The 20,992-nt window shown below is 55.0% G+C and overlaps 1 protein-coding gene across 2 annotated transcripts; it reads right to left on the bottom strand.

Annotated features, from left to right (window-relative positions):
* Positions 1-10,321: 10,321 nt before the first annotated feature.
* ENDOV (endonuclease V) lies at positions 10,322-20,777 on the bottom strand. Of its 2 annotated transcripts, XM_084298302.1 has the most exons (9): positions 20,731-20,777; positions 20,239-20,410; positions 18,967-19,101; positions 18,574-18,613; positions 18,369-18,481; positions 18,193-18,261; positions 17,435-17,560; positions 11,533-11,609; positions 10,322-10,512 (listed from the first exon to the last, which is right to left on the bottom strand). In XM_084298302.1, exons 1-9 carry the CDS (start codon positions 20,772-20,774, stop codon positions 10,485-10,487), a joined length of 804 nt encoding a protein of 267 aa, XP_084154428.1. In that variant the 5' UTR covers positions 20,775-20,777; the 3' UTR covers positions 10,322-10,484. The 2 variants fall into 2 exon arrangements, with proteins under 2 accessions (XP_084154428.1, XP_084154429.1); XM_084298303.1 differs by lacking the exon at positions 18,967-19,101.
* Between the last annotated feature and the right edge of the window lie 215 nt (positions 20,778-20,992).

Raw genomic sequence — 20,992 nt, 5'->3', positions numbered from 1 at the left:
AGCCTCTGCTGCAGACTCCCCTGACCATGCACCTGGGTTCCCCGATCCCCCCTCCTCTCCCAGTGGGTGCCCCCCCGACCATAAAACCTGCATTCCCTTGGCACGCTGGCTCCTGTGGCTGCTCCGGGTCCTTTTAAGGATGCCTCAATGTTTCAATACAGCCAGCAATAAAAAAGGTGAGGGAGTGGGAGGCTGCCTCGAACCACGCTGCAGGTCTGAGGGCATTTCTGGAGACCCAGCGTGCGTCCTGCGCCTCCAGCCAGGGCCAGAAGCAGATGCGGAATTACAGGCGCTCGGTACCCTTGGCAGGAGACCGTCAGCCTCAGGAATCCTCCTGGGGCAAAAGGTAAAATGATCCATCAAAACTGTTTTAGGGCAATTTACTGAGCCCCACGGGGGAGAGGCTGGGAGCGTAACACGCCACTCACCAGTCGCTCTTGCAGGTGATTAAAAAGAAGGCACAGATGGGCTGCCAAGGGAGCCTCAGCCAAGGCTCGTAGGTGGACAGGAGGGGGATCAACGCGGGCACAGGAATTAAATCAGAGGAGTGATGCCAGAGGACACAGAAGGGGTGCTGAGAGCGGTGCAACCAAGGGTTTTCCCCTCCCCAGTTCCTCAGATCCCTCTGGGTGTAGAAGCGATTCGGATCAGCAGCCTGACAGCCTCACCACCACGCAGTGCCGCCACAAGCCCCCCCTCTCCTCTGCCCCCAGCAGCCGCCCCCCAACCCCCGGTTCCTGGAGCTGTGCCGATGCAGACCCCGCACCTCTCCCCCCCTCCTGGGACCCAGCTGCTCCAAGGACAGGCTGCTTGGTGCCGTGGCACCGGGAGCAGCCTACATCTCTGCGAGGCGAATGCTATTTTTACTCGGCGAACAGGCGGCAGCTCCGGCATTGTTCTCCATCGCTGCCAACCCCCCCAGCTCCGAGCAGGGATGTGCAGGGGGGGTGACAATCACCCCCCAGTCACCCCCCGGCCACCCCCCAGTCACTCCAGCCACCGGGATGAAACGCCAGCGCCCGCCTGCTCCTGCAGGAGAGGGGAGCGATGCTGTCAGCTGGAGCGCATGCTGCAGCGCAATTCAAACTGCAATAAAAAACCTACACTAACAGGATTTTTTTTTTTCCTGCCACTGCTGTGCCTGAAGTAGGGCTGCCTGGCTCGCGGGGGGGGCAGCAGACGGGGAGGCTGCGTGTGCGAGAGGGGCTGGTGCAGGGGTGATGCTCACAAAGGACCGGGTGCTGGCAGAGCAGAGGCTTCCACATCGGGGGGTGACAACCCCTGCTCATCGCCTCGAGACCCCACAGAAAGCCGTAGGCACTGCCCCCCCTCCATGGGGACACAGTGGCTGGAGTCACCCCTGCCCAGCCCCCCCCAGCACAGCCCAGCAGCTCCGGGTGCATCCTGCACACCCCGGTGCCCCCCGGCACCGCTGCAGCAATGCTGGGAACAGGCAGGGAGGATCCTGCGAGATGAAAGGAGCAGCACAGACCCATCAGTAGGATGGATGCACCAAGCCTGACGCCTCACCCTGCAACTGCAAGCTGCTGCTGTTGGGCTCGGAGCTGTTTAACGGCCCCAGGAGCCAGCCCTGCCTCCGGGGTGCTGGTGACAGCCAGCCCAGCATCCCCCAGCGCTGAGTGCAGTAAATCCAGGAGGCTTTGAGAGCAGCGGAGCAGATGGAGATCTTGGGCTGCGTGAGGACAGGCCCCACGACGTGGGGAGGTGGCTCAGAAATATTGACGGGGGCGAGGGAGAGTTCTTAAGGGCAGGATACAGCCGGGATTTACAGCTCTGATCCGACTTCTCGCTGGCAGCTCACATGGGAGGGAAACCACTCTCACGCACAGGCGCCTCGCGCCCCTCCGCCCGGCCTTTTCTCCCCACACCGTGGGCACAGCTCAGCTTTAGAGGGGTGAGAGGAGGTGATGGGCTATGTGCAGTTATATCAGAGGTGTTTCATAGCAAAACTGAACACGAGCAAGGAGGCACAGCCCAAGGCAGCCCCTTCTGCATCCAGACTGGGGACGCGCAGTGCCCCTTCTGGGGTCTTCCCCCACACCCCTCAGTGCCACCTGAGGCTTCTGCTGAGATCCCAGCCCCTCTGGAAACCATCAGGGATGGGGTGGGAAGGGTGGAAAGAAGAAGAATCCCTGGCTGAGGGTGCAGGGCAGCCACCTGCAGCAAAACTCTGCTTCTCCAGAGGTACCCCAGAGCATCACCATTACGCAGTGCCAACGGCACACACTTAATAACACGTCGTTAAATTAATTAGTGCCGAGTGTGTCAGACCGTATGCCTGCTCCGTGCCGGTGTGCTGAGACACAGGGCTCCGTGAAGCCTGCATTAAACACGCCCGAGCCCCAGCTCAGGGAGCACAGCCCCAGGAGCCATGGGGGGGCTCAGCCCCATGCACAGCCCCCCTGATAAGAGCCAGGCTTGCCCCCCAGCCATCAGCCTGTCCCTGGGCAGCTGAAGTGAGGCGTTTGCCCTGCCCTGGGCAAGCAGAGCTCCTCGGTCCCGCAGCAAGGAGCTGGACAAGCTGTGAGCAGCCCCCGCAGGCAGGGGCAGGACCCCTCCTCCTTCACCACGAAGGGGTGAGCCCAGCCTACCCCCCACATCAGGGGCACAGAGCTGGCCCTGCCGTCTCCCCTTCTGCATCCTTTTTCCTGGGCTTCTCCCATGACACTACCAGCCCCTGCTGAACGCCACCTTGGCGGAGCTGAGCCAATTTCTTCCACCCTTCCCATCCATCCCTGATGGTTTCCAGAGGGGCCGGGAGCTCAGCAGAAGCCTCAGGCGGCACCGAGGGGTGTGGGGGAAGCTCCTCGTGCGGGGACCCCAGGAGGGGCAGCCCCAGCTCAGACACACAGAGGGGGGGGGGGGAACAGCAGCCAGGCTCCCGCAGGAGGGTCCCCAGTGAAGCCGCGAACAGCGGAAGGAAGAACATGTCCCACAGCTGATTAAAAATAGATGCAGCATCACACTAATTATGCTGTGTAATTAGCATTTGTTTTCTGCTTATCAGAAATCCACAGGGAGCGGAGCTGGACCCCAAGCATCCCGTGGGCACCAGCCCGGGCCCCAGGCAGGGTCGGGCTGCAGCAGGGCCGGGGCTGTGCCCTGCGCTCAGCCCACCCCCAGCCCCCTGCATCGCTCCCCCCCTTGGGACCCCAGCCCCAGCAGCACGGGTCCCCGCGCCCCCTCTCCTGCCTGCGCCCGCCTGCACCCAGGCTGCCAGCAACAGATGCCGGGATTCACAGCGGGACTGGAAATCAGGTCAGCGATCGCCTGCAGCAGATTTTAACATTTATCATCCTGGCTGCTCTGCTGCAAGGCTCTTATGCAAGCCAGCGCGGCCACAGGGCCGCCCCCAGCCAGGTGCACCCCCAGTCCCCGGCGTCCTTCCCTCCTCTACCCCCCACCTGAGAGGGGAGAGCAGAAGCGCAGGGCTCCGGCAGGAGGAAAGCTGGGAATGAGCAGCCCCCGGGGAGCGCAGCCGAGCACAAGCAGCCCTTGGCCACCCCCCAGGACATCACCCCGAGCTGGCCGAGCCGGGCAGCATCCCACGCCCGAGCTGTGCCGATGCGAGGTTTGGAGGGGGCCGTGCCTGGCAGTTGGCAGCACCCCCAGATCCTCTCTGCTGCTGCCCCGGATCACCCATATGTCGGCGCTGTCAGCGGCCGTGAGCTCTGCCAAGGCGTGCGGGGCCGAGAGGAGCCCCCGGTGCCAGCCCCCCCAGCAGGGCCCTGTGCCCCCACCAGCCCCAATGCTGCTGGAACTCACAATTAAAGCCCCCAGCCCCCGGGGCCGTGCTGGCTCACAGCCACAGCCCTTCCTTTGCCCCATCCTTGCTCCATCCACCCGGCAGAGCTGTCACGCACCCAAAAACTGGGGCCCTTCCCACAGGCTGGAGAGGGCATCAGCATCCCGCACATGCTGCGGCCTCCTCTACCCCACTGCTCCTGGGATTTGGGAGCAGCTCCAGCATCCTCAGCTGCTTCCCCTGCTCCGGGTGCTGCAGCCACAGGGCCCGAACACCACTCGGGAGATCCCGCAGAAGGATGCGAGTGAGCAGCCAGCCACACGGCGGGGGGGGGGCTATTTCCAGCAAAATAAAACCCTGTCTGCCTGCAGCCAGAAGGCAGGAGGTGGCTCCGGCCGGCTGTGGGCACAGCTTCAGGGGGGGGCTGCAGCACCTGGTGCCGCCCGGCTGCGGGGGCGAGGCCGTAGCTCCGATCCCCCAGGCCTGGCACTGCCCCTGCCCCACCACGGCGGGTTAATGGGATGCCAGCTCAGCGCAAACAGAGGGAAAGCAGGTGACATTTACCTAGCAAACTAATTGATATCCAAGTAATTTGTGGGAGAAACCTCGTTACACACCAGCTGGATTCCCCAAACCCTCCCAACCCCGCTCGTTACAAACAAGGTTTGTGTGTTAATCAGAGAGCTTTAATCGCATTGCTACCCACTGTAATTTTGAGCAACCTACAAAGCTCCCAGATTTATCACAGGCTTTCAGATCCTAAGCACTCTCTAAAGAATTTGTTTGATATTTTATTAGCTGGCATTAATGCTCTTCACGAAGATGACGGACATTTCTCTTTCAAGCAGCGACGCGGGAGCAGAGCAGGCTCACGGCACGACCTCTCCTCCCTTTCATCTCCTTCCCCAGCCTGTGGCGGGGCAGGCGTGCAGCCCTCCCTCCAGACGTGCCACTGCCCCAGTTAATCGCATCCCCGGACCTGGCATGCAGAAGAAGCTGGTTCCACACAAGAGAAACTGCTCCAGACAAAACATCAGCCGGGAGCTGCTCACCCCCCCGGCAGAGCTGCCCACGCCAGGCAGGGTGAGAGGCAACGTCCCTGCGCTCACCAGGGGCCTCCCATGCACGAGGCTCTCAGGAGCGCTCCATGAAAACAACATCAAACCCATAAAAATCAGTGCACCGGCTCACAGGCAGCAGCGGAGTGCGAACAGCTGGGGGTTCGCAGGCAGAGGCACAACAAGCCAAGCAGCGAGTCCAAGAAAAGCAAGAAAAAGCATGTTCCTAAGGAAACATTCCGCACAGAGCCCTTGTGTTGGGAGCTAAACCAAGAATTATTTCCAGGCGGATCGTGCGGCCTTCAGCTCGTGTTCCTGAAGCGAGCTGCTCAGGCCTCCAGAAGGGGCAGGTGCATGCAGAGCACAAAGGGGAGCCGGCACCTGGGGGCTCCACCACCCTCACCATGCAGCTCATAATCACCTCACTTGCTATCAGTTCGGATGTCAAGAGAAATTCCGCTCGTTTGCTTTTAATTAATATGGCCTTGACATTAAGGCAGGGGTGATGTTACCAGTTTACAGCTGGGCCCTGGTTTTGGGAAGCACGAGTGCAATCGCCCCTCCTAGATCTACCTGACCAGCACAAGTTGGAGGGGAAGAGCAATGAGGACTGAGAGGGGGAGAGGAAATCCTTAAAATCCACTTTCCCTGTCCTCAGTGCTCACTCCTCTGGAGTACAAGCCTTGAGTCACCAGAGCTCAGTCCCTGCAGCACTCGTGGTGCAGGCAGCATCCAGCCTACCACCAGCTCCAGACACGGAGGTGGGAATTCATCTCACCCAGCCTCAGACATCTGCGGCTGAGTTACTCATCTCAACTCCCTCGATAATCGGAGGAGAAGCACAGACCTGCATCCTAAAGCATCCCCTCTCCCTTACCAAGGGATCCCAGATAAGCTGCGTATGAGGTGGGCATCTACAGACCGGGAAGGAAGATCTCCCAAAAAAAACAAATCCAAAGGCACTGTAGCAGAGCAAGTCATCCAGCATCTGCCTGGCACGAGTCTTCCACCTCTCCTCATATCCCCAGGGCACAAAGCAAGCTGTAAAACACATGCCCGTAAGAGCTCTCGGGAGGCAGGTGAGAGGCTCCTGCCTGGAAGGAGCCAGCGCTGGATTCTTCTGAACCAACACCAGGTTCAGAAGGGGAATGGGTTTGCTTTAGTTAGCTCAGCTCAACTTTGCCCGGGAAAGCTCTAAAGCAGCCTTTGAGCTGCCTCTAACCATGTGCAGGGCTGAGCCCAAGCCGCAGAAGCCAAGCCTATGGGCAGGAGGCTCCGCACAGGGTGGCTCAGCTTTAATTAAGCCCAGTCAGGCTGTGCCTGGTGGCGAGCGTAAGGACACCAGCCAGAAAGGGCTCTCCAACACGAGTCTCAGCAGGGTGAGCAGCTCCCTCCAGCCTCCCCCTGCTTAGTGAAGCCCAGGAACGGCCCCAGCTTCAATTTCCAGCCGAAGGAGCCAGCGCAGCAGCTGGGGACCGCGGGGGACATGGAGCCTGCTCCCCATGGCACGGCTTGGGAAGCCACCTGGCCACGTGCCCAGCACGGGAGGGGAACGGGCCAGGCAGAGCCAAGTGTTCTCCGGGAACAGGCAGCTCCGTGAGGCTTTCCTGCTCACACCTCCGCTCCCTGCAGCGTGTCCTCCTGCAGAGGGACTGGGCTTGCTCCATACCCTCAGCACAGCTCCAGCAGGAATCGCAGCTCCAGCAGGAATCACAGCTCCAGCAGGAGTGGCTGCGCGGAGCTGTCTGGGTGCCACGTTCCTCCGGGAGCACAACAGGTTTTTGCTGTGGATGGAGTTATCAGCCCTGCTGTCCAATTCTGCCCCAGCTCACAGTCCCTGCTCGCCGCCCGGGAGGGATGGCAGCACAGCCACGTCCCTGCCTGCAGAGCCAGCACTGGGGTTCGTAGCACGCAGCCAGCCCAGCTGCTGCTGTTTTGCAGCTCCAGCCCAACGCCCTGCTCACCGACAGCACCGAGAAGACACCAAGCAACGGGACCCACTTGGAGGCTCACGACCAGTTACATACAAATGTTAAAGAGAAAAGTGCCTTTGGAGATAACAAGCCAGGCTTTGTACCAAGTCACTAATAGATCATTGAGAACTCAAGAACAAGTACTTAACATCCAAAAAAAAAAAAAGCTAATTTTTTCAGCAGTTAAAGAAGAGATATGCATGAGTTTACATAGCAAGGACACTCAAGCTCTGGTCTCTGAGTTTCCATTAAGAGGAGGTTTCATGCATTACAAAGCGATTTTCCCTTCCCTGGTTTATAAGCCAATTAGATAAAGACCAAGTTAATCCCTTATTGTGTTCAGAGAGCCTCAAGTAGACACCAAACACAGGGATTAGTCAATTTGTTTAACCGACTCCCCAGGTCCCAGCAGCTAAGAGAGCATCGCGCAGCGCGGGGGCTCCCCAAACCCAGCAGAGCTCTCAGCCGCGGGCCTCCGGCCTCACCACGTCCACAAGGCCCCCTCCCCACCACGGCAGCCCCCAAGGCCATGAAGTTGAGGCAACTCCGACCCAAAGCAGTCAGATTTCAGAGAAGTTACCTCAGGACACGACGAGTGTAGAGCCGTCCATCCATGCTGGGGCTGCTGCGATAGCTTGGGGTGCCCTGCGGCTCCTTCCACGTTCTGCTCCCGGGCGGCCCCCTTGTACTTGCACCCCTCCAGGCTGCCCCTGGCACAGCTGATCCGAGGGCACCGAGCCCACCCTAGCGAGCCTGCAGGCAGAGCTGTGTGACCCCAAATGGGGGATGAGTCTGGGGTGGTCCCAGCTGCTGTGGTACCCAGCACAGGGAGGCTGCTCTCCACACCAGGCCGTGGCAATCGGCAGCAAGAGAGTGATTTCTTTGGTGGCCGGCCCCTGGGATCTCAGGCACAGCCATTCCCTGGTTCTTGGCACGTCAGCTGGGCCTAAATCCCGGACAGGCCTTGCAAGACCCTGCTGCTGGGGTCTGTGGAAATTTCTGCCTCACACATGGCTGGAAGGAGAAATGGACAAACCGCTTGCTGCTGGCAGAGGCCCAGGGGCTTGTGTAAAGAGCTGGGAATGGCCCTGACCAGTTCCTCCCCCAGAGAACTCCCTAATTAACACCCCCACCCCTCCCAGATGCAGAGGGGTGGCAGGGCTGCCTCCAGGTAATGATTTTGGCTGGCAGCGTGTGGATGCGGGCAGTGGGGGGCTCCCACCCCACCAGGCCCCTGCCTGCAGGCAGCTGTGTGCAGCAAGCGCGTTCTTGTTAAGCCAGATTGGGTTTGCTGCTGCTAATTACACTGCTCGTGCTCCTCCCTCACGAGAGGATCCAGTAAGGCCTAACAGCAAGACACGGCCAGGCCCCAGCTCCTCCCCATCCCACCTGTGAAGGGCATTTTGGCTGGGTCAAGGGAGCTCTCTGATAGCTCTGGGCATCCTCACAAGGCATTGGGAGGCCAAGCGAGGCGGGGGCAGCAGGGCAGGCTGCTCCCAGGGCACTCGGTTATTCCACTCATTTCTCAAGCTGGCATCAGCTTGTCAAGAAGCTCTGCCTCCATGCCACTCCCTTGGGATGGGCAGACGGTGGCATTGAAGGGGCATCGCCTCTGCGGTGCTGGGAGCAACACGAGAGCAGTGCCTTCGTCCCGCCAGCTGGGAAGGATTGCCCCCCAGATGCTGCTCCTCTGCCCCCTGCCAAAGTTGGGGTCAGACACAGCCCCAAATGCTTCCTCTCACCCCTCCCCGCTGGGCACAGGGATCCCTCTGATCCTACACACACCACGGGGATCAAAGGAGCAGTTTCGCTGTGTCTTTTTCTTCCCTTCACGGTCTCTGTCCACCCACGTAACAAACTCCCATGTGAAAAAGGCTTTGAGGCTTCCCAGGAGACAGCACGCTCCTTCTCAAGGTTTGGAAACTTCAGCTGCTTGTGTCTTTCAAACACATGAATCAGCACGGTTTTTTGTTGTTTTTTTTTTGGGGGGTGGGTGGGTGAAGGGACCAGAACCCTGTCAGAGACTGAGTGCTGCCAATCCCCCTTTTCAACACTCCTGGTGACCGGTCCAACAGAGCTTCCCAAAGCAGGCACTGGCTACCCAGCCCATTACCTCCCCCCTTTTTCCCACCCAGGTTAGAGGTGACTCAGGTGTACTCTGATCTAGCAGAAGCTGCACAGATGTGCCACACAGGCTGAATGTCCTCTGTCCCCAGAACAACACCGAGACGGAGGCGGAGGTGAGACACGAGCAACAAAAGCTGCAAGATGAATTTATGCAAAAGCGAAGTGCTCGGCAGCATTTAACACCAACCACGGGAGTCCTGACCCTGAGCAGCCCCAGGAAAATGGCCTTTTTTCTCTTTAGGCTGGAATCTCACACAGGCATGGTTTTCTACATCCACATACCACAGTTTTGGCCGTGTTCAAGTGCTGATATACTTGCTCCTATTGTTCTTCAGATATGGTCAAAAATAAACTGCTGAATACAACCAAGAACCCACACCTCTGGAGGAAAAGCTTTAGCCTGGCAAATTGGACTAGGCCAGCTGTATTGATCCAGGGATAGAAGCTGTTTGTTCTGTGCTCTGCTGTTAATGCAAAGCTTCACAAAGGGCTTAACTGGTGGGTGCTGGTCCAAGTGTGCTGGCCACAGAGAGCTTTCCCTCCTGACCTGACACGAGTGCTCCTGGTCCACTCAGGCTGCTAAAATCCAGGCTGGGGATCTGGCCACCCTGACTGATTTGTGTATGAGAAGCTCTCCGTTCCCCTGAGACGGTCTTTTCTTCGGGAAGCGCTCGTCTGCACCGTGAGCCCTGTCTCAGGCACTGTGGGGAGGCTCACAGTAACACCAAGCAAGTCTGCGTCTCATAATGCCCTTGTGTCTGAATTGTGCTTCAGCAGCAATGCAGAGCGATTTCACAGCACGACCAGCAACACTCGAGCACCATGTGCCCAGCACAAACAATGATTCGCACACAGCCACCAAGGTCTGGTACTGCTGCGTAGATAGCACCGAGGCAGCAGGCACGCAGAAGCCACTGACACCAAACAGACAGAAAGCTTCTCAGGTACTGGAGCTCAGACCTCCAAGCCTCTTCCAAAATATACACCAGACTGTTGGCTCCGTCCCCTCCCTCGTGAGTCACACGCCCACCCGAAACACAGAGTCCTCTGCCCGTCTGTCAGGACCAGCCGGAGCTGCACACCGGGCTTCTGTTCCCCAGAGACGTGCAAAGTGAGGGTGAGAGAACAGGCTGCAGGGACTGGGTGGAAGCTGTTCCAAAAATGTCAGGAAGGGAAGTCCCTGTCCCAGAGGAGTGGTGGGAGCCAAAGGCCAGCTCTGGAGCTTGGTTGTAACTATGTTAAGCACCACAACATCAGCTTGTAAATCACCTCCTGCAACTACCCGAGTACTCAAGGAAGTTGTAGAAAAATTACAAGTGAACGGATGTATTTACAATGCTTCAAAACCGACCATAAGAAATATGCTCTAAACACCGAGCAACATCCTTAACAGAGGCTGGTTTTCCTGTCTACCAGAGGAGTGCACAGTGGCTGGTGTTGTCCCGACCAACACAGTCTTGTGTTGCTCTGCCCATGGGTGGCACGCAGCTGCTGCACTCTGCAGAACCACAGTCTTGCATTCAGTGAAGAAGGGGCCCTGCAGTTGCTTCTGGCATGAGATTAATCATCCACTTCAGCCTTCTCTTCTCTGCAAGGAGCAAAAACCAAGAAGGATTACAGACTTGAAATGAATAAATAAATAAATAAATAAAACCAAAAAGACCAACTACGATGTCACATAAATGGGATGACTTTGGTGTTTCTGCTTTGTGTAAGTCAGCATCAGCATGAAGCACCAGCACAAATGGGGGACACGCTGCCTGGAACCGCACAGGGCCGTCCCCCAATAGCCTGGCCACAATGTGCAACACTGCTACAAGAACAGACTCGTCTTTTGTTTCTGGATGAATTTTTCAGGATACAGGAGTTGAGCAGAGCACGATGAGTTTCACTGGCCAAGTGTCCTAACGAATCTGTAAGAGCTGCCTCGAGTCAGTGCAAGCAATCCCTGACTGCTGCCACCAGCAACCTTCATTCTTCGCTCTTTCTGATCCAGCATGACCCTCAGAGCAGAGTGGGTTTTGAGTACTGACACACTTCATTCGTCCTGAAGGAGCTCTTCAAGCAGTGCTATCTGCTACCTGTCCAACCTGGTATCAGTGGGTCTGAGGGAACTCAACAACAAACTCCCATGAACAGTGCTGAAAAGGCAGCGCAGCCTTTCCATGACATGAGGAACTCCTACGCGCCAGTGGACTTGCCATGGATTTGTACCGTTTAGGAGCAGCCATTGGCCCACATTACGTAAGAGTGGGGCAGTCTGACCCTCCCCTCGTCTTCTGGGAACAGAAACCAGCTCCCTGCAGGATATTTCTGTTCACCCTCATGTCACACCTGTGGGCGTTAGTTCTTTGCTTATCACAGGCGCCGGAAACAGATCAAATCCCCAGTGACCTTCCCCAGCCTAGGACACGGTGCTCTGCAGAAAAAACGTGTGAAGTAGCATGGCTACAACCACCAGAAATCACCCTTTATGGAGGCAACGGGTCCTGATGTCACTTCAGCTCACCTTGTTACCCGGCCTGTCCCTTTAATGCCATTACTGAAGATCATTACATGAGCAGATCCCATTTGGAGAGGCAGCTGCTCGGGCTGCCCACACACCTACCTCTCTGGCCCAGAAGACGGGACCTTCACTGGTGAGCACATCTGCTTCCGAATATACTCCCTCGATCTAATGTCAGCCTGGAATAAAGGAGGAAAATGAGTGAAAAAGGACTGATCAGGCTGTTTGTTGTCTCCCCACAGTTGTCTCAGTATGCCCCTGCACATCCTAATGCCAGTGCATCGTAACTAGCCCTTCTGTGACTGCCTGGCAAAAAGCGACCTGTGTGCTTCTGTCCTTGGTTGGTTTTGTGCCTCACTGTAAGCTGCTAGGGAGGGTAAAGACTTGAGACAAAGAAATAGAGGGTCCTGGACCGAGCAGCCCTACTGGAGTACAGTCCATTTCAGAGAGAGAAATGAGTCTCTGAACCCTTCCTGTCTGCCCCTTCACTTCTCAGAGGAGCAAGGACGTGCTGCTGAGCATGCAGGAGACACTGGGTTCAGACAGCTCCTGCCAGCCCATGCCTAAGGTCTGCTCAGCTCTCTCCTTACCACAAGCATGGCAGGAAGAACAGCCAGAGCAGGAACCAGACTGAGCTTCCTCCGTAAATCCCTACTGCAGCTCAGTGAGTGCAGTCATCCCTCTCCAAAGGCCTCTACAAGCCCCAAGGGATGCATTAGCACGGGTTTCCAGCTCACACTGCAGTGAGCCTTCCTGCAGCAAGCACTGACCCAGCAGGAATCCCTCACCTTCCACCTACACTGAACGGCTCCTAAGATGCCCTCCTGGTCATCCAGGGATGTGGCAGGCCAGTAAGAATTTCCAGAGGTTAAGTAAGAATTGTTCACTAGCAAAGGGAGAGCTGCTGAGGTGATGGGCTGCTTTCCATTGTGTCTTGTCTCTGTGCCAGAGCTGCAACTCCCCTTTCATGAGCCCTGGCAGGAGAGCCAGGCTGAAGGAGACACAGGAGACTGAGAGTGCTCTGGTGTTTTCGTCCCGTGAACCAACCTAAATGTCTTCTTCCACATGCAGGTACCTCTGAATGCAATGCAGGAAATTGTAATAAGCAGCCAGGCTCCTCCGTGGGCCTTTTCCAGCAATAGCTTGGAACCTGGAGTCCAAGCCCACCGATGAGAGATGGAATAGACTTGGTAGAAATTTAAGAGTACGGTCTCCTCAAAAGTTAGGGAAATACTGGAGCATTTTATTGACTTGTCCTGGGGCTGCAGAATGCCTCACGGACTCTGCTGCAATGACCTTCTCTGTCTACACAGTGAAACAGAAGCTGTGTCCTGGGACTATGCTAACAGGGACTCCCGCTGGCATTTCAGGCAGGTCAGGCTGCAGCCTTCAGGCTCGGAGCATTGCAAGATCATCCATGGTCTTTACAGCTGTGACACTGTGATGTTCCCAAAGAATTAGCTTTTCTGGTCACTAATCAGCTGAGAAATGTGGCTGTCCCCTCCACAGGAAACTGTAAATTAAGAGGGGGAACAAGGCTACAGAGAGAGCTGTGAAGAGTTGGGAATATACATGTAGCAATACAGCAGGCAAGTTGTCGAGATGACACGGGATGAAGAGAAGCTGGCACTGCCCATTCTTGTACCCATCCCTTTCCTTCCTCTGTTCCAGCAGTTGTATCACGAAGCAACAGATGGAGCAGCACACCACTTGTCTGCTGCATATCCTTTTCCCTAGGCATGAGCTTGGCTCATCCTGCCTTTGCGCCTGGTGGGCTGGCTGTGTGATGGTAATTACGCGGCTAAAGCAGGTAAAAACATCCTGTAAAAGCAAACAGAGACGAGGCACAAGCATGCTCGGCTCCACCACTCCTTGGCAGCAGATGCAAGGCAAGTGACTGACACACCTTTGACACTGTCCTAGCTTGTGAGTCCAAAAGCAAGGCTGCCAAGGAGGACAACAGGAGCAGTTTACACACCAAATCACATCAGTGCTATGTGCTCTGCTTTCCAGTACCACCTCTCTTGGTGCCACAGATGAAAGATGTAACGTCAAGACTCTACCAAATTCATGGTTTCATGGTTTACTGCCCTCTTCCTTGAAGTTGATCTCAGATCCACCACCAAACCTCATCAAGCCCCTCCTCAAGGATCCAGTTCCTCCTTTCCATTTCTGATGCAGTCTCCTGTGACATGAACCCCCTGAGCTCACCTGGAGAACCAGACTGCTGTGTCTTATCAGCACTGCAAGACAGCACGTGGTCAGAGCTGGGCAAGAACACCGAGAGAAATCCCAAGAGCTATAGGAAGTGTTGCTGGACATTTAGAAAATGTTGTTGAACATTTACTGGATGTTCTTGTTGCCTTGAAGTATTACTGTTCAGCTTTCCGGTGCTACTCCGTATCAGTGGAAGACTCTTGGATGCCAATACAAGCACCCGGATCCTAGTTTCTTGGTAACTTTGATTTTAACATTCCCTCAACGTTGTTTTTTTTCTTTTTCAGAAACTTCATTTCTCAAAAACACTGCTAGCCTGTGACATTTTAGAACAGCCGCTGTGCCCCATCTCAAAGACAGAGCATCTCTCCCCACTTAAAAAGCAGTCTGTGACCTTCCCAGCTGGAAAAGCTTCACAGAAAATGATGATCATGCTAATAAAGTGGGTTAGCGCATCCCCAGTGGCTGTCCTTGAAGCATTTTCTACTCTCATCACTATGCTATACTTCTGAAGAGTCTCCCCCATGCCCCCAACGAGCTCCCCATCCTTCCCTCCCTGCAGCTCCCAGTCAGGCGTCTCAGGTGGAGACTCTGCCAGCTTACTGCTGGAAATGCAGCTCCACAACCACTTAACAAATCTGCAAGCTCGAGAATGAAAAATGGTTACATAAGGGGTGGTTTGTTTGGGAGATTTTTTTCCCTTCTCTCTATAATTGGACAGTTTCATAACTGAACTGACAAATAACTTTGATCACTCTTCAGGATAAGAGATTACGTGATGTATTTTATAACGAGAGAAAGAGGTTGTTCAATAAGAGTTCCTACTGGGAGACCAAGGTAGCAAAAGTCAGATCTACAAACTATTTTTCTAGGGAAGAAAACCCCCTGAATTCATTCTACTGATAACATAAGCTAATGCTTGATTAGGTGGCAAGTTACTGGCCAGTCCTCACTCCTAACACAGTGCTGAGAGACAGCTTAACCCAGCGCATTAACCAAGAGGCTAATCAATAAGATGGATAACTGTCCCGTAATAATCCTCACAGATTGTTTCTATTTTCAGCGGGGACTAGTGTTGGCATTACGGTCTGGAATTGTTGCTTTGCCTATTTTATGAGGGGCAGTGGTGAGCAGCAAGCTTGTATTGGGGGGATACATCTCAGGGGAGTAAAAATTTCAGGTTATCAGCGACTGATTTCCCTGCAGGGCACCAGGAGCTGTTCACACAGAGAAAGAGGGGTGATGGCTTATTTTTCAGTTTTGCATTAGTAAGAATTTAATACTGCACATGACGTGACCTGCAGAAATTCACAGCTGTGGTCAGGCTGATTTCTGTCCTCCTTGGTGGGCTGGAGTAACATCAGGCTGCCCCATCAGCCACATCCTGAGCCAGCAGGAACCAGCTGGGCAGGACGCCAGCTGGAGCTAAAAGGATCATCAAGTGAGCTGGAGGCTGGTGTGCAGCCAGCCAGGAAGCTGAGGAAGCAAGAGCAGAAGAATCTGTCCCAGAGCAATCCTCATCAGGTGGAGTCTTAAAAGCTTCTGATTCTACACTGTGCATTGTGGATCCTGGGTCTGAGCAGGCTCGGAGTGTGGGCAAACACTGGAGAGGGCTTCTGACCTCTGCCAGAAGTAGGCAAAAGCAGTTGCTCTCAGGAGGGCTTGCTGTTGGTTCCAGTGCCATGCAGTTTAAATGCTTTGTTTATTTTTCTGGGGTGACAGCTTCTGCCTATCTCAATACCCTTGTCTGGTTAGCTTGAAAGGACCAAGTCTGCCTCAAAACCTCACCAGCTGGCTGGGTGGAGGGATCGCCCCTCTGCAAATGATATTCTCCCAGTTCAGCCTTGCACATGGAAGAAGTACGAAACAGAAGTAAATACGTACGTAGGTGATAATGAACTTCCCTCTGCTTTCTCTGAAAGATCACCCCTCTCACCTGCATCACAGCCACAGCTCCTTTGGCAACACAACCATGTTGTGGGCTGAATGCAAATCCAACTGCTTCTGATTACTGTGAAGATGCAGTTTCATGCCCAAGAAGCACAACACACCCTATACAGACCGGCCAGCCATAACCCTCAGAAAGTGAAAGGTTTAAGTTCCCACAGCAGTCAGCAGTATTCCACATGCTGCAGCGCAGCACTGCGTTCATCCAAGCTGTAAACACAGCCTCAAAAAGGTACTGCCAGCTGAGCTGTCTGGAGAGCATTACACTTCTAGGGCTACCAGAACTTACCAGCTAAGGGCTATTATTCCAGAAGTCTTTCACTGGACACTGGGAAAGCTGTAAGCACATCACCCACCAGATCTGCAAGGCTGTCGTGGAGAGTTCCCGTAGCAAAAAGATCTAGGAATTCACCCAAGCCAGAACTCCCTGCTGCCCTGCATCAGGATCTCTAACAGCTATCACACAGAAGTGTGGTGGGAAAAGTCCCATGGAAAGGTTTACACACCATAACTTCCTGCCACTCCTCTCTCTACAGTAAACACACATCCTTCTCAATTTCTAGCCTCTCCATAAGGAACGTGACAACACCTCATTCCATCACTTTAAATAGAGGTCATAGAGGATTGGAGGAGTCTCGGAACATAGACAAACACTGGAGAAAGCTGGAAATGAAATGAAGGTGATGAAAACCTCCAAGACACCTTTTTGTTTCCAAAGGGAATGCTTTTCCCCTTTCCTCTGAGCATGCCGAACTGCAGAGCTAGCTTACAGCTCTGCGGAGGCATCTGTCCCTTGCTGGAAGAGGTTACATAAGAAGATCTATCAGCCTACTCCCGTCTGGCAGGTAGTGGTTTATGAGATCAGAAACTCCAGTTCTGGAATGCATGCTTCAAGGTTTGTTTTGCTTTAAGGTGTTGGATTTTTGTCTGTTTTATAACTCGATACTCTGCTTTCGGAAAACACTGCAGTGCCAAGGAGAAGACCCCTTGTGCAGAGACTGCGTAACAGCCCTCAGCAGGATCTGCTCAGTGCTGCTCTGAGGAGCTGCAGAGCAAAGGTGGCCAGACGCCTGACAAGCACGGAGGTTTAGCAACTTGAACTGCGTGTTCCAGGGCAACATTACAAACAGGGACATCTGAAGAGGCCCCGCTCCCTGAGCAGCCGCTGGGTCAGGCCCACCTGAGCCGCTAACAGCAGGGTGACCCTGAGAAGGGAAGCACTTGTCAGGCTAGAAGTCCCAGAGGCTTTACGCTTCTCCAGATCCCTTTCTCAAGCCCTGCTGTGATTTAATTAGTCTGAAGCAGAGCCTTGGTGGCAGCTGCGGCTCACTGAATGCGATCCAGTGCTGTCACCTACTGGCTGCCCGCTGTCCCAGAGCCCGCAGTTCCTTGTGGAGTGCGGTAGCGAGGAAAAGCCCAGAGGAGCAGCACTGCAGTCTGTGCTAGGCTCAAAGCACCAGGAAAGCTGCGTTTCCAGCTCCTCTGTATTAACATCAGCATCACAGAAGTTGCCTGCAGAGAGGAACCAAGAAATCTGTCAAGCGAGGTCTGCAGTGAGGGTTGTGTGCACTTCTCAGCACTGCGTCAGAAGAACAAGCAAAGAAGAAAGAAGGATGATCACTTCACCACCACATAAACAGCAGTACAACAGGCTGGGGAGGACAGGCCAGCGAGAAGGGTGCCCACTGCAGAATTGTGACAGATGGGTGGCAAACTGAGGCTCTGAAACATCACCACGGGCTTGGCACTTGCAGCTATCATGTCCCCTGCTACCTACCTGCCTGCCTGCTCCCCTACCCCAGGTCTGCACTCCCCTTCCTCAGCTCCCCTGCTTCTGTACCTGGCGGATGGGCTCCGGGATCCGGTACCTGCAGCAGGACTGGACGAGGCGCACGGCTGTCTCCAGGCACACCCTGTGGCCCACAGAGACATAAAGGGGCTTAGAGCTGTTGCAGCTACGCAGGGCCTGTGCATTCAGAAACAAGAGAGATCAAATACTTAAGAGGCTTATTTCAAACAAATACAACGTGGCAGATGAATTCTAAGCCAGCCAGTTGTCTTCAGAGGGTGGGCTGGTGGGTCTGTACTTGCTAACTCCCAACTTCCTTGATCCTCTGCTTCAGTTATCTCCTCACAGGGACTGTTTGCCCTTTTGGACACCCGTGACCCTTCCCCAGATGCCCCACACAGCTCTGGGAAGCACTGAGACTTGCTAATACAGACTATGTTAATGTAACACCAGATGAAGCAAGTTTCTTACACCTGCCCATTTCCTGTGCAGCACTCTTCTAAGTCAAATGCTTTTGTATCGCGCCCTGGTAAGCTGCTACAAGAGTGGCACCTCTCCTCGACCGTGGTTCATGAACAGGTTGCCATAGCCATGTGCATGAATATAGCCAACACCTGAACCACCAACTCTTTCCACTGATATCTGAGCTGACAGAAAAGGGAAATCGGTGCTACTGGTCACCTGTTCAGACCTCGTCTTCCTGAACTAACGTCACCAAGACCAGTCCCACTACAGCGACAACATCCTCCAGTGCTCAGTTACACGAAGCTGGAAGACCTGATGGCCAAGCAGAACTCCCTGCAGCTTACCATACCAAGGACACTCCCTGAAGTGCCTGTCAGTGGGAATGTATCTCCTTCCCTCTGCAAGGAACGAATCTAGGGCACAAAAACACACAATCAGTTGGTGAGAAATTACTTGCACGTGACTGTGCTAATTGTCTAGGGATATTAAAGAGTGGAAACAATTCCCAACCTAGCCTCACCTGCTCTCTGTGCAGCTCATCCCTGGCCAAGCCATCCACCTGCAGGAGGTTCTTGGCCACTCCAATGCATGGTAGATCTGTCAGGACTCCCAGGTGACAGGCCACACCAAACCCTGTCAGCAACAAGGCACTGTAACTGCAGGACACCAGACAGGAACCTCAAGTGGCAGCATGGGGAGAGCAGGGCTCTCCAGGGCAGTCCTACCTCTGTGATGGAGCAGGCCGTTCCCATCTACAAGAAGCACCTGAAAAGAAAAAAATCATTATTTTCTGTGCACTGAGAGCCTCCAATATGCAGCGATGCTAGCCCTCTGAGGAAGAAGTCTGTCTCACTACTTCTACTCCTCCACATAAGGATCTTCCTTCCTTCAGTGCTGCTTACATACGACTTTAAATGACCAGAGTCCCACAGCCACAAGCTCTTAATGGCTGGCAGCACTCTTCACTGGTGCTACACACAGAATAGCATCCCTGGTCCCCAAAAGAAGTGGAATAGCTGCCTCAATAAGACTTCAACACTGTGCTTTCTGCTCTGCCAGCAGAAAACTGCTAGCAGTACTCTGAGCCTTTCAACTTAGGACAAAGAAATAAGCCACACCTGAGGTTTGAGCCTGGGCTCCTCCTGCTGAAGTCTCTGAACAGCTTCCACCAGGAAAGGGACCTCTCGGAAGGCCAAGAATCCTGCCACATACGGGGCACTCACAGCCACCATCCGGCAGTCCTCATACAGCACCTAGGAGTACAGTGGGACAGTGCAGAGACAGTGACCTCCAGGACTTCTCTGGGTAGCTCCTGGCTCTTTCAGACATCTCTTCTAGTTTATGTCTTTTACTCTTTTTTGTTGTTGTCATTTTCCAAATACTTTGCTTCTGGATCTCTCCTACAAAGCTAAGGGCATCAGGTTGTGTCAGTCCATTAGAGAAAGGGGTGGATAACAGACTGCTGACAGAAGACGGCCAGACATCACCCTACCATACCCTGCTTGAGAGTGAAGTCCTGGAAAGAAATGAGAGCGGCTATTCACATACACAGCAGGGACCCCAAAGCTCACACAAAGCGTTATCAAATGGTGTTTGTGTTAAGGGATACCAAAAGGAACCCTTTAAGACAGGACAAAAAGTGTACACACAGTTTAAGTCAAGAATCAAGGAAGGATTTGGAATTCAGTTCATACAAATGCCAGTGGCCAATATCAAACTTTATTTCTGTTTGTTATAGGTTTTAAAGGTAGCTTTTACATCATTTTGAAAGTTAGGAAACAGGCAAGTAACTTTATTAATGCAAAGTAAATGACTATGGGACGTGGAATTTGTGGCAGTCTTAGGAATGCTTCTGTAAATTACACCCCGTATTACGAGTTGATTCCAAGCAAGAACTCACAAAGAGGACAGCTGCTGCTTCTGAGTGCTGCAAATGCTTTCATTTCTTCTCTTGATCGGCAATGAGTAACAACGGTGCTTTGTGTCTCCTGGGTAGTGGCTGACACCGGCTGTTCCTAATACCTACCCAAACCAGCTAAAGTCACCTGTGCCTGGCTGCACCCTACATCTCACCCCTATGTTTTCTGACTTTGTGACTTGTACCCAGACCGAAACCATCCTCCAGTGCCTCTGAAGCTCCCAGTAACCCCACGAACCTCCTGCAGCTGGGAGCAGTTTGCCTCACGTCTTCCCAGACACATCTCTAAAACTTTACTTAGTTGTTCCTCTTTTTATCTTTTTCTCGCACAATGCGGGGCGGGAGGCTTCGTGAAGCACACACGGCAACTCGCCGAGGCCCGGCGGACAGCGGCTTTTTGTGCAAACCTCCCGAGGAAAACCTCCCCCCACCGGCAGGCCCGGGCACCCCGCAGCCGGTTGCTCGCCGTTACCTCGAGCCCCGGGTAGCTGAGAACCACGAGGGAAGCGCAGGCCCTCGAGTCGTCGCCTTTGATGTAAGACAAATCCACGCCTCCCACTCTCTCCAGCCCCGCGAAGCTCGGCTCCTTCTGCCACTCCTCGGTGTCCTCCCGCACCACGCCGCCCTTCAGCCGAGCCTGCTCGCTGCCGGAGGAGCGCAGAGCCGGGGGGGTGAGCACCGCCTCCCTCCCGACCCGCAGCCCACCAGGACGCACAAACCCCGGCTCCAGGGGACAGAGGAGCCTAACGAGCGGCCCCCGGGGGCTGGGCGGGGAAAGGGATCCCCTCGGTGTCCCACCCCGAGCGGCAGCGCAGCAAGACCCCACCGCTCCGGCCCAGGCCCTCGGCCTGGGCCTACCCCGCCCCGGAGCCCCCCGGCTCCGTAGCCCCTCGCGGTTGCCATGGCCACCGCGGCCCCCCTCCCCCCCCAGGGCGCATGCGCAGGGCGCCCCCCGCGCCGTTACCGTGCCCAGCGGCTGAGGATGGCGGCCGGCGGCGGCCCCGTCATGGCGGCCGGGCGGGGAGGGAGGCGGAGGCGGGAGGAGCTGCAGCGGGGCTTTATTGAGCAGCGCCGCGGGGAGGGGCCGGCCCGGGGCAAGGAGAAAGGCCGCAGCTTCTGGGGAAAGGGGGTGAGGTGAAGGCAGGGAGGGAGCGGTTCGTTTTGGGGCAGTTTTCGCTTTTTCTCGCTTTCCGCCTCAATCTCGGCGCTCCGGGGGGGCGGAGGGG

This window comes from Netta rufina, assembly GCF_964035555.1.
Source record: "Netta rufina genome assembly, chromosome: 19".
NCBI classification, from domain to species: Eukaryota; Metazoa; Chordata; class Aves; order Anseriformes; family Anatidae; genus Netta; species Netta rufina.
Note: the sequence above shows the minus strand (reverse complement) of the source record. Positions and strands in the feature narration are given on the sequence as shown.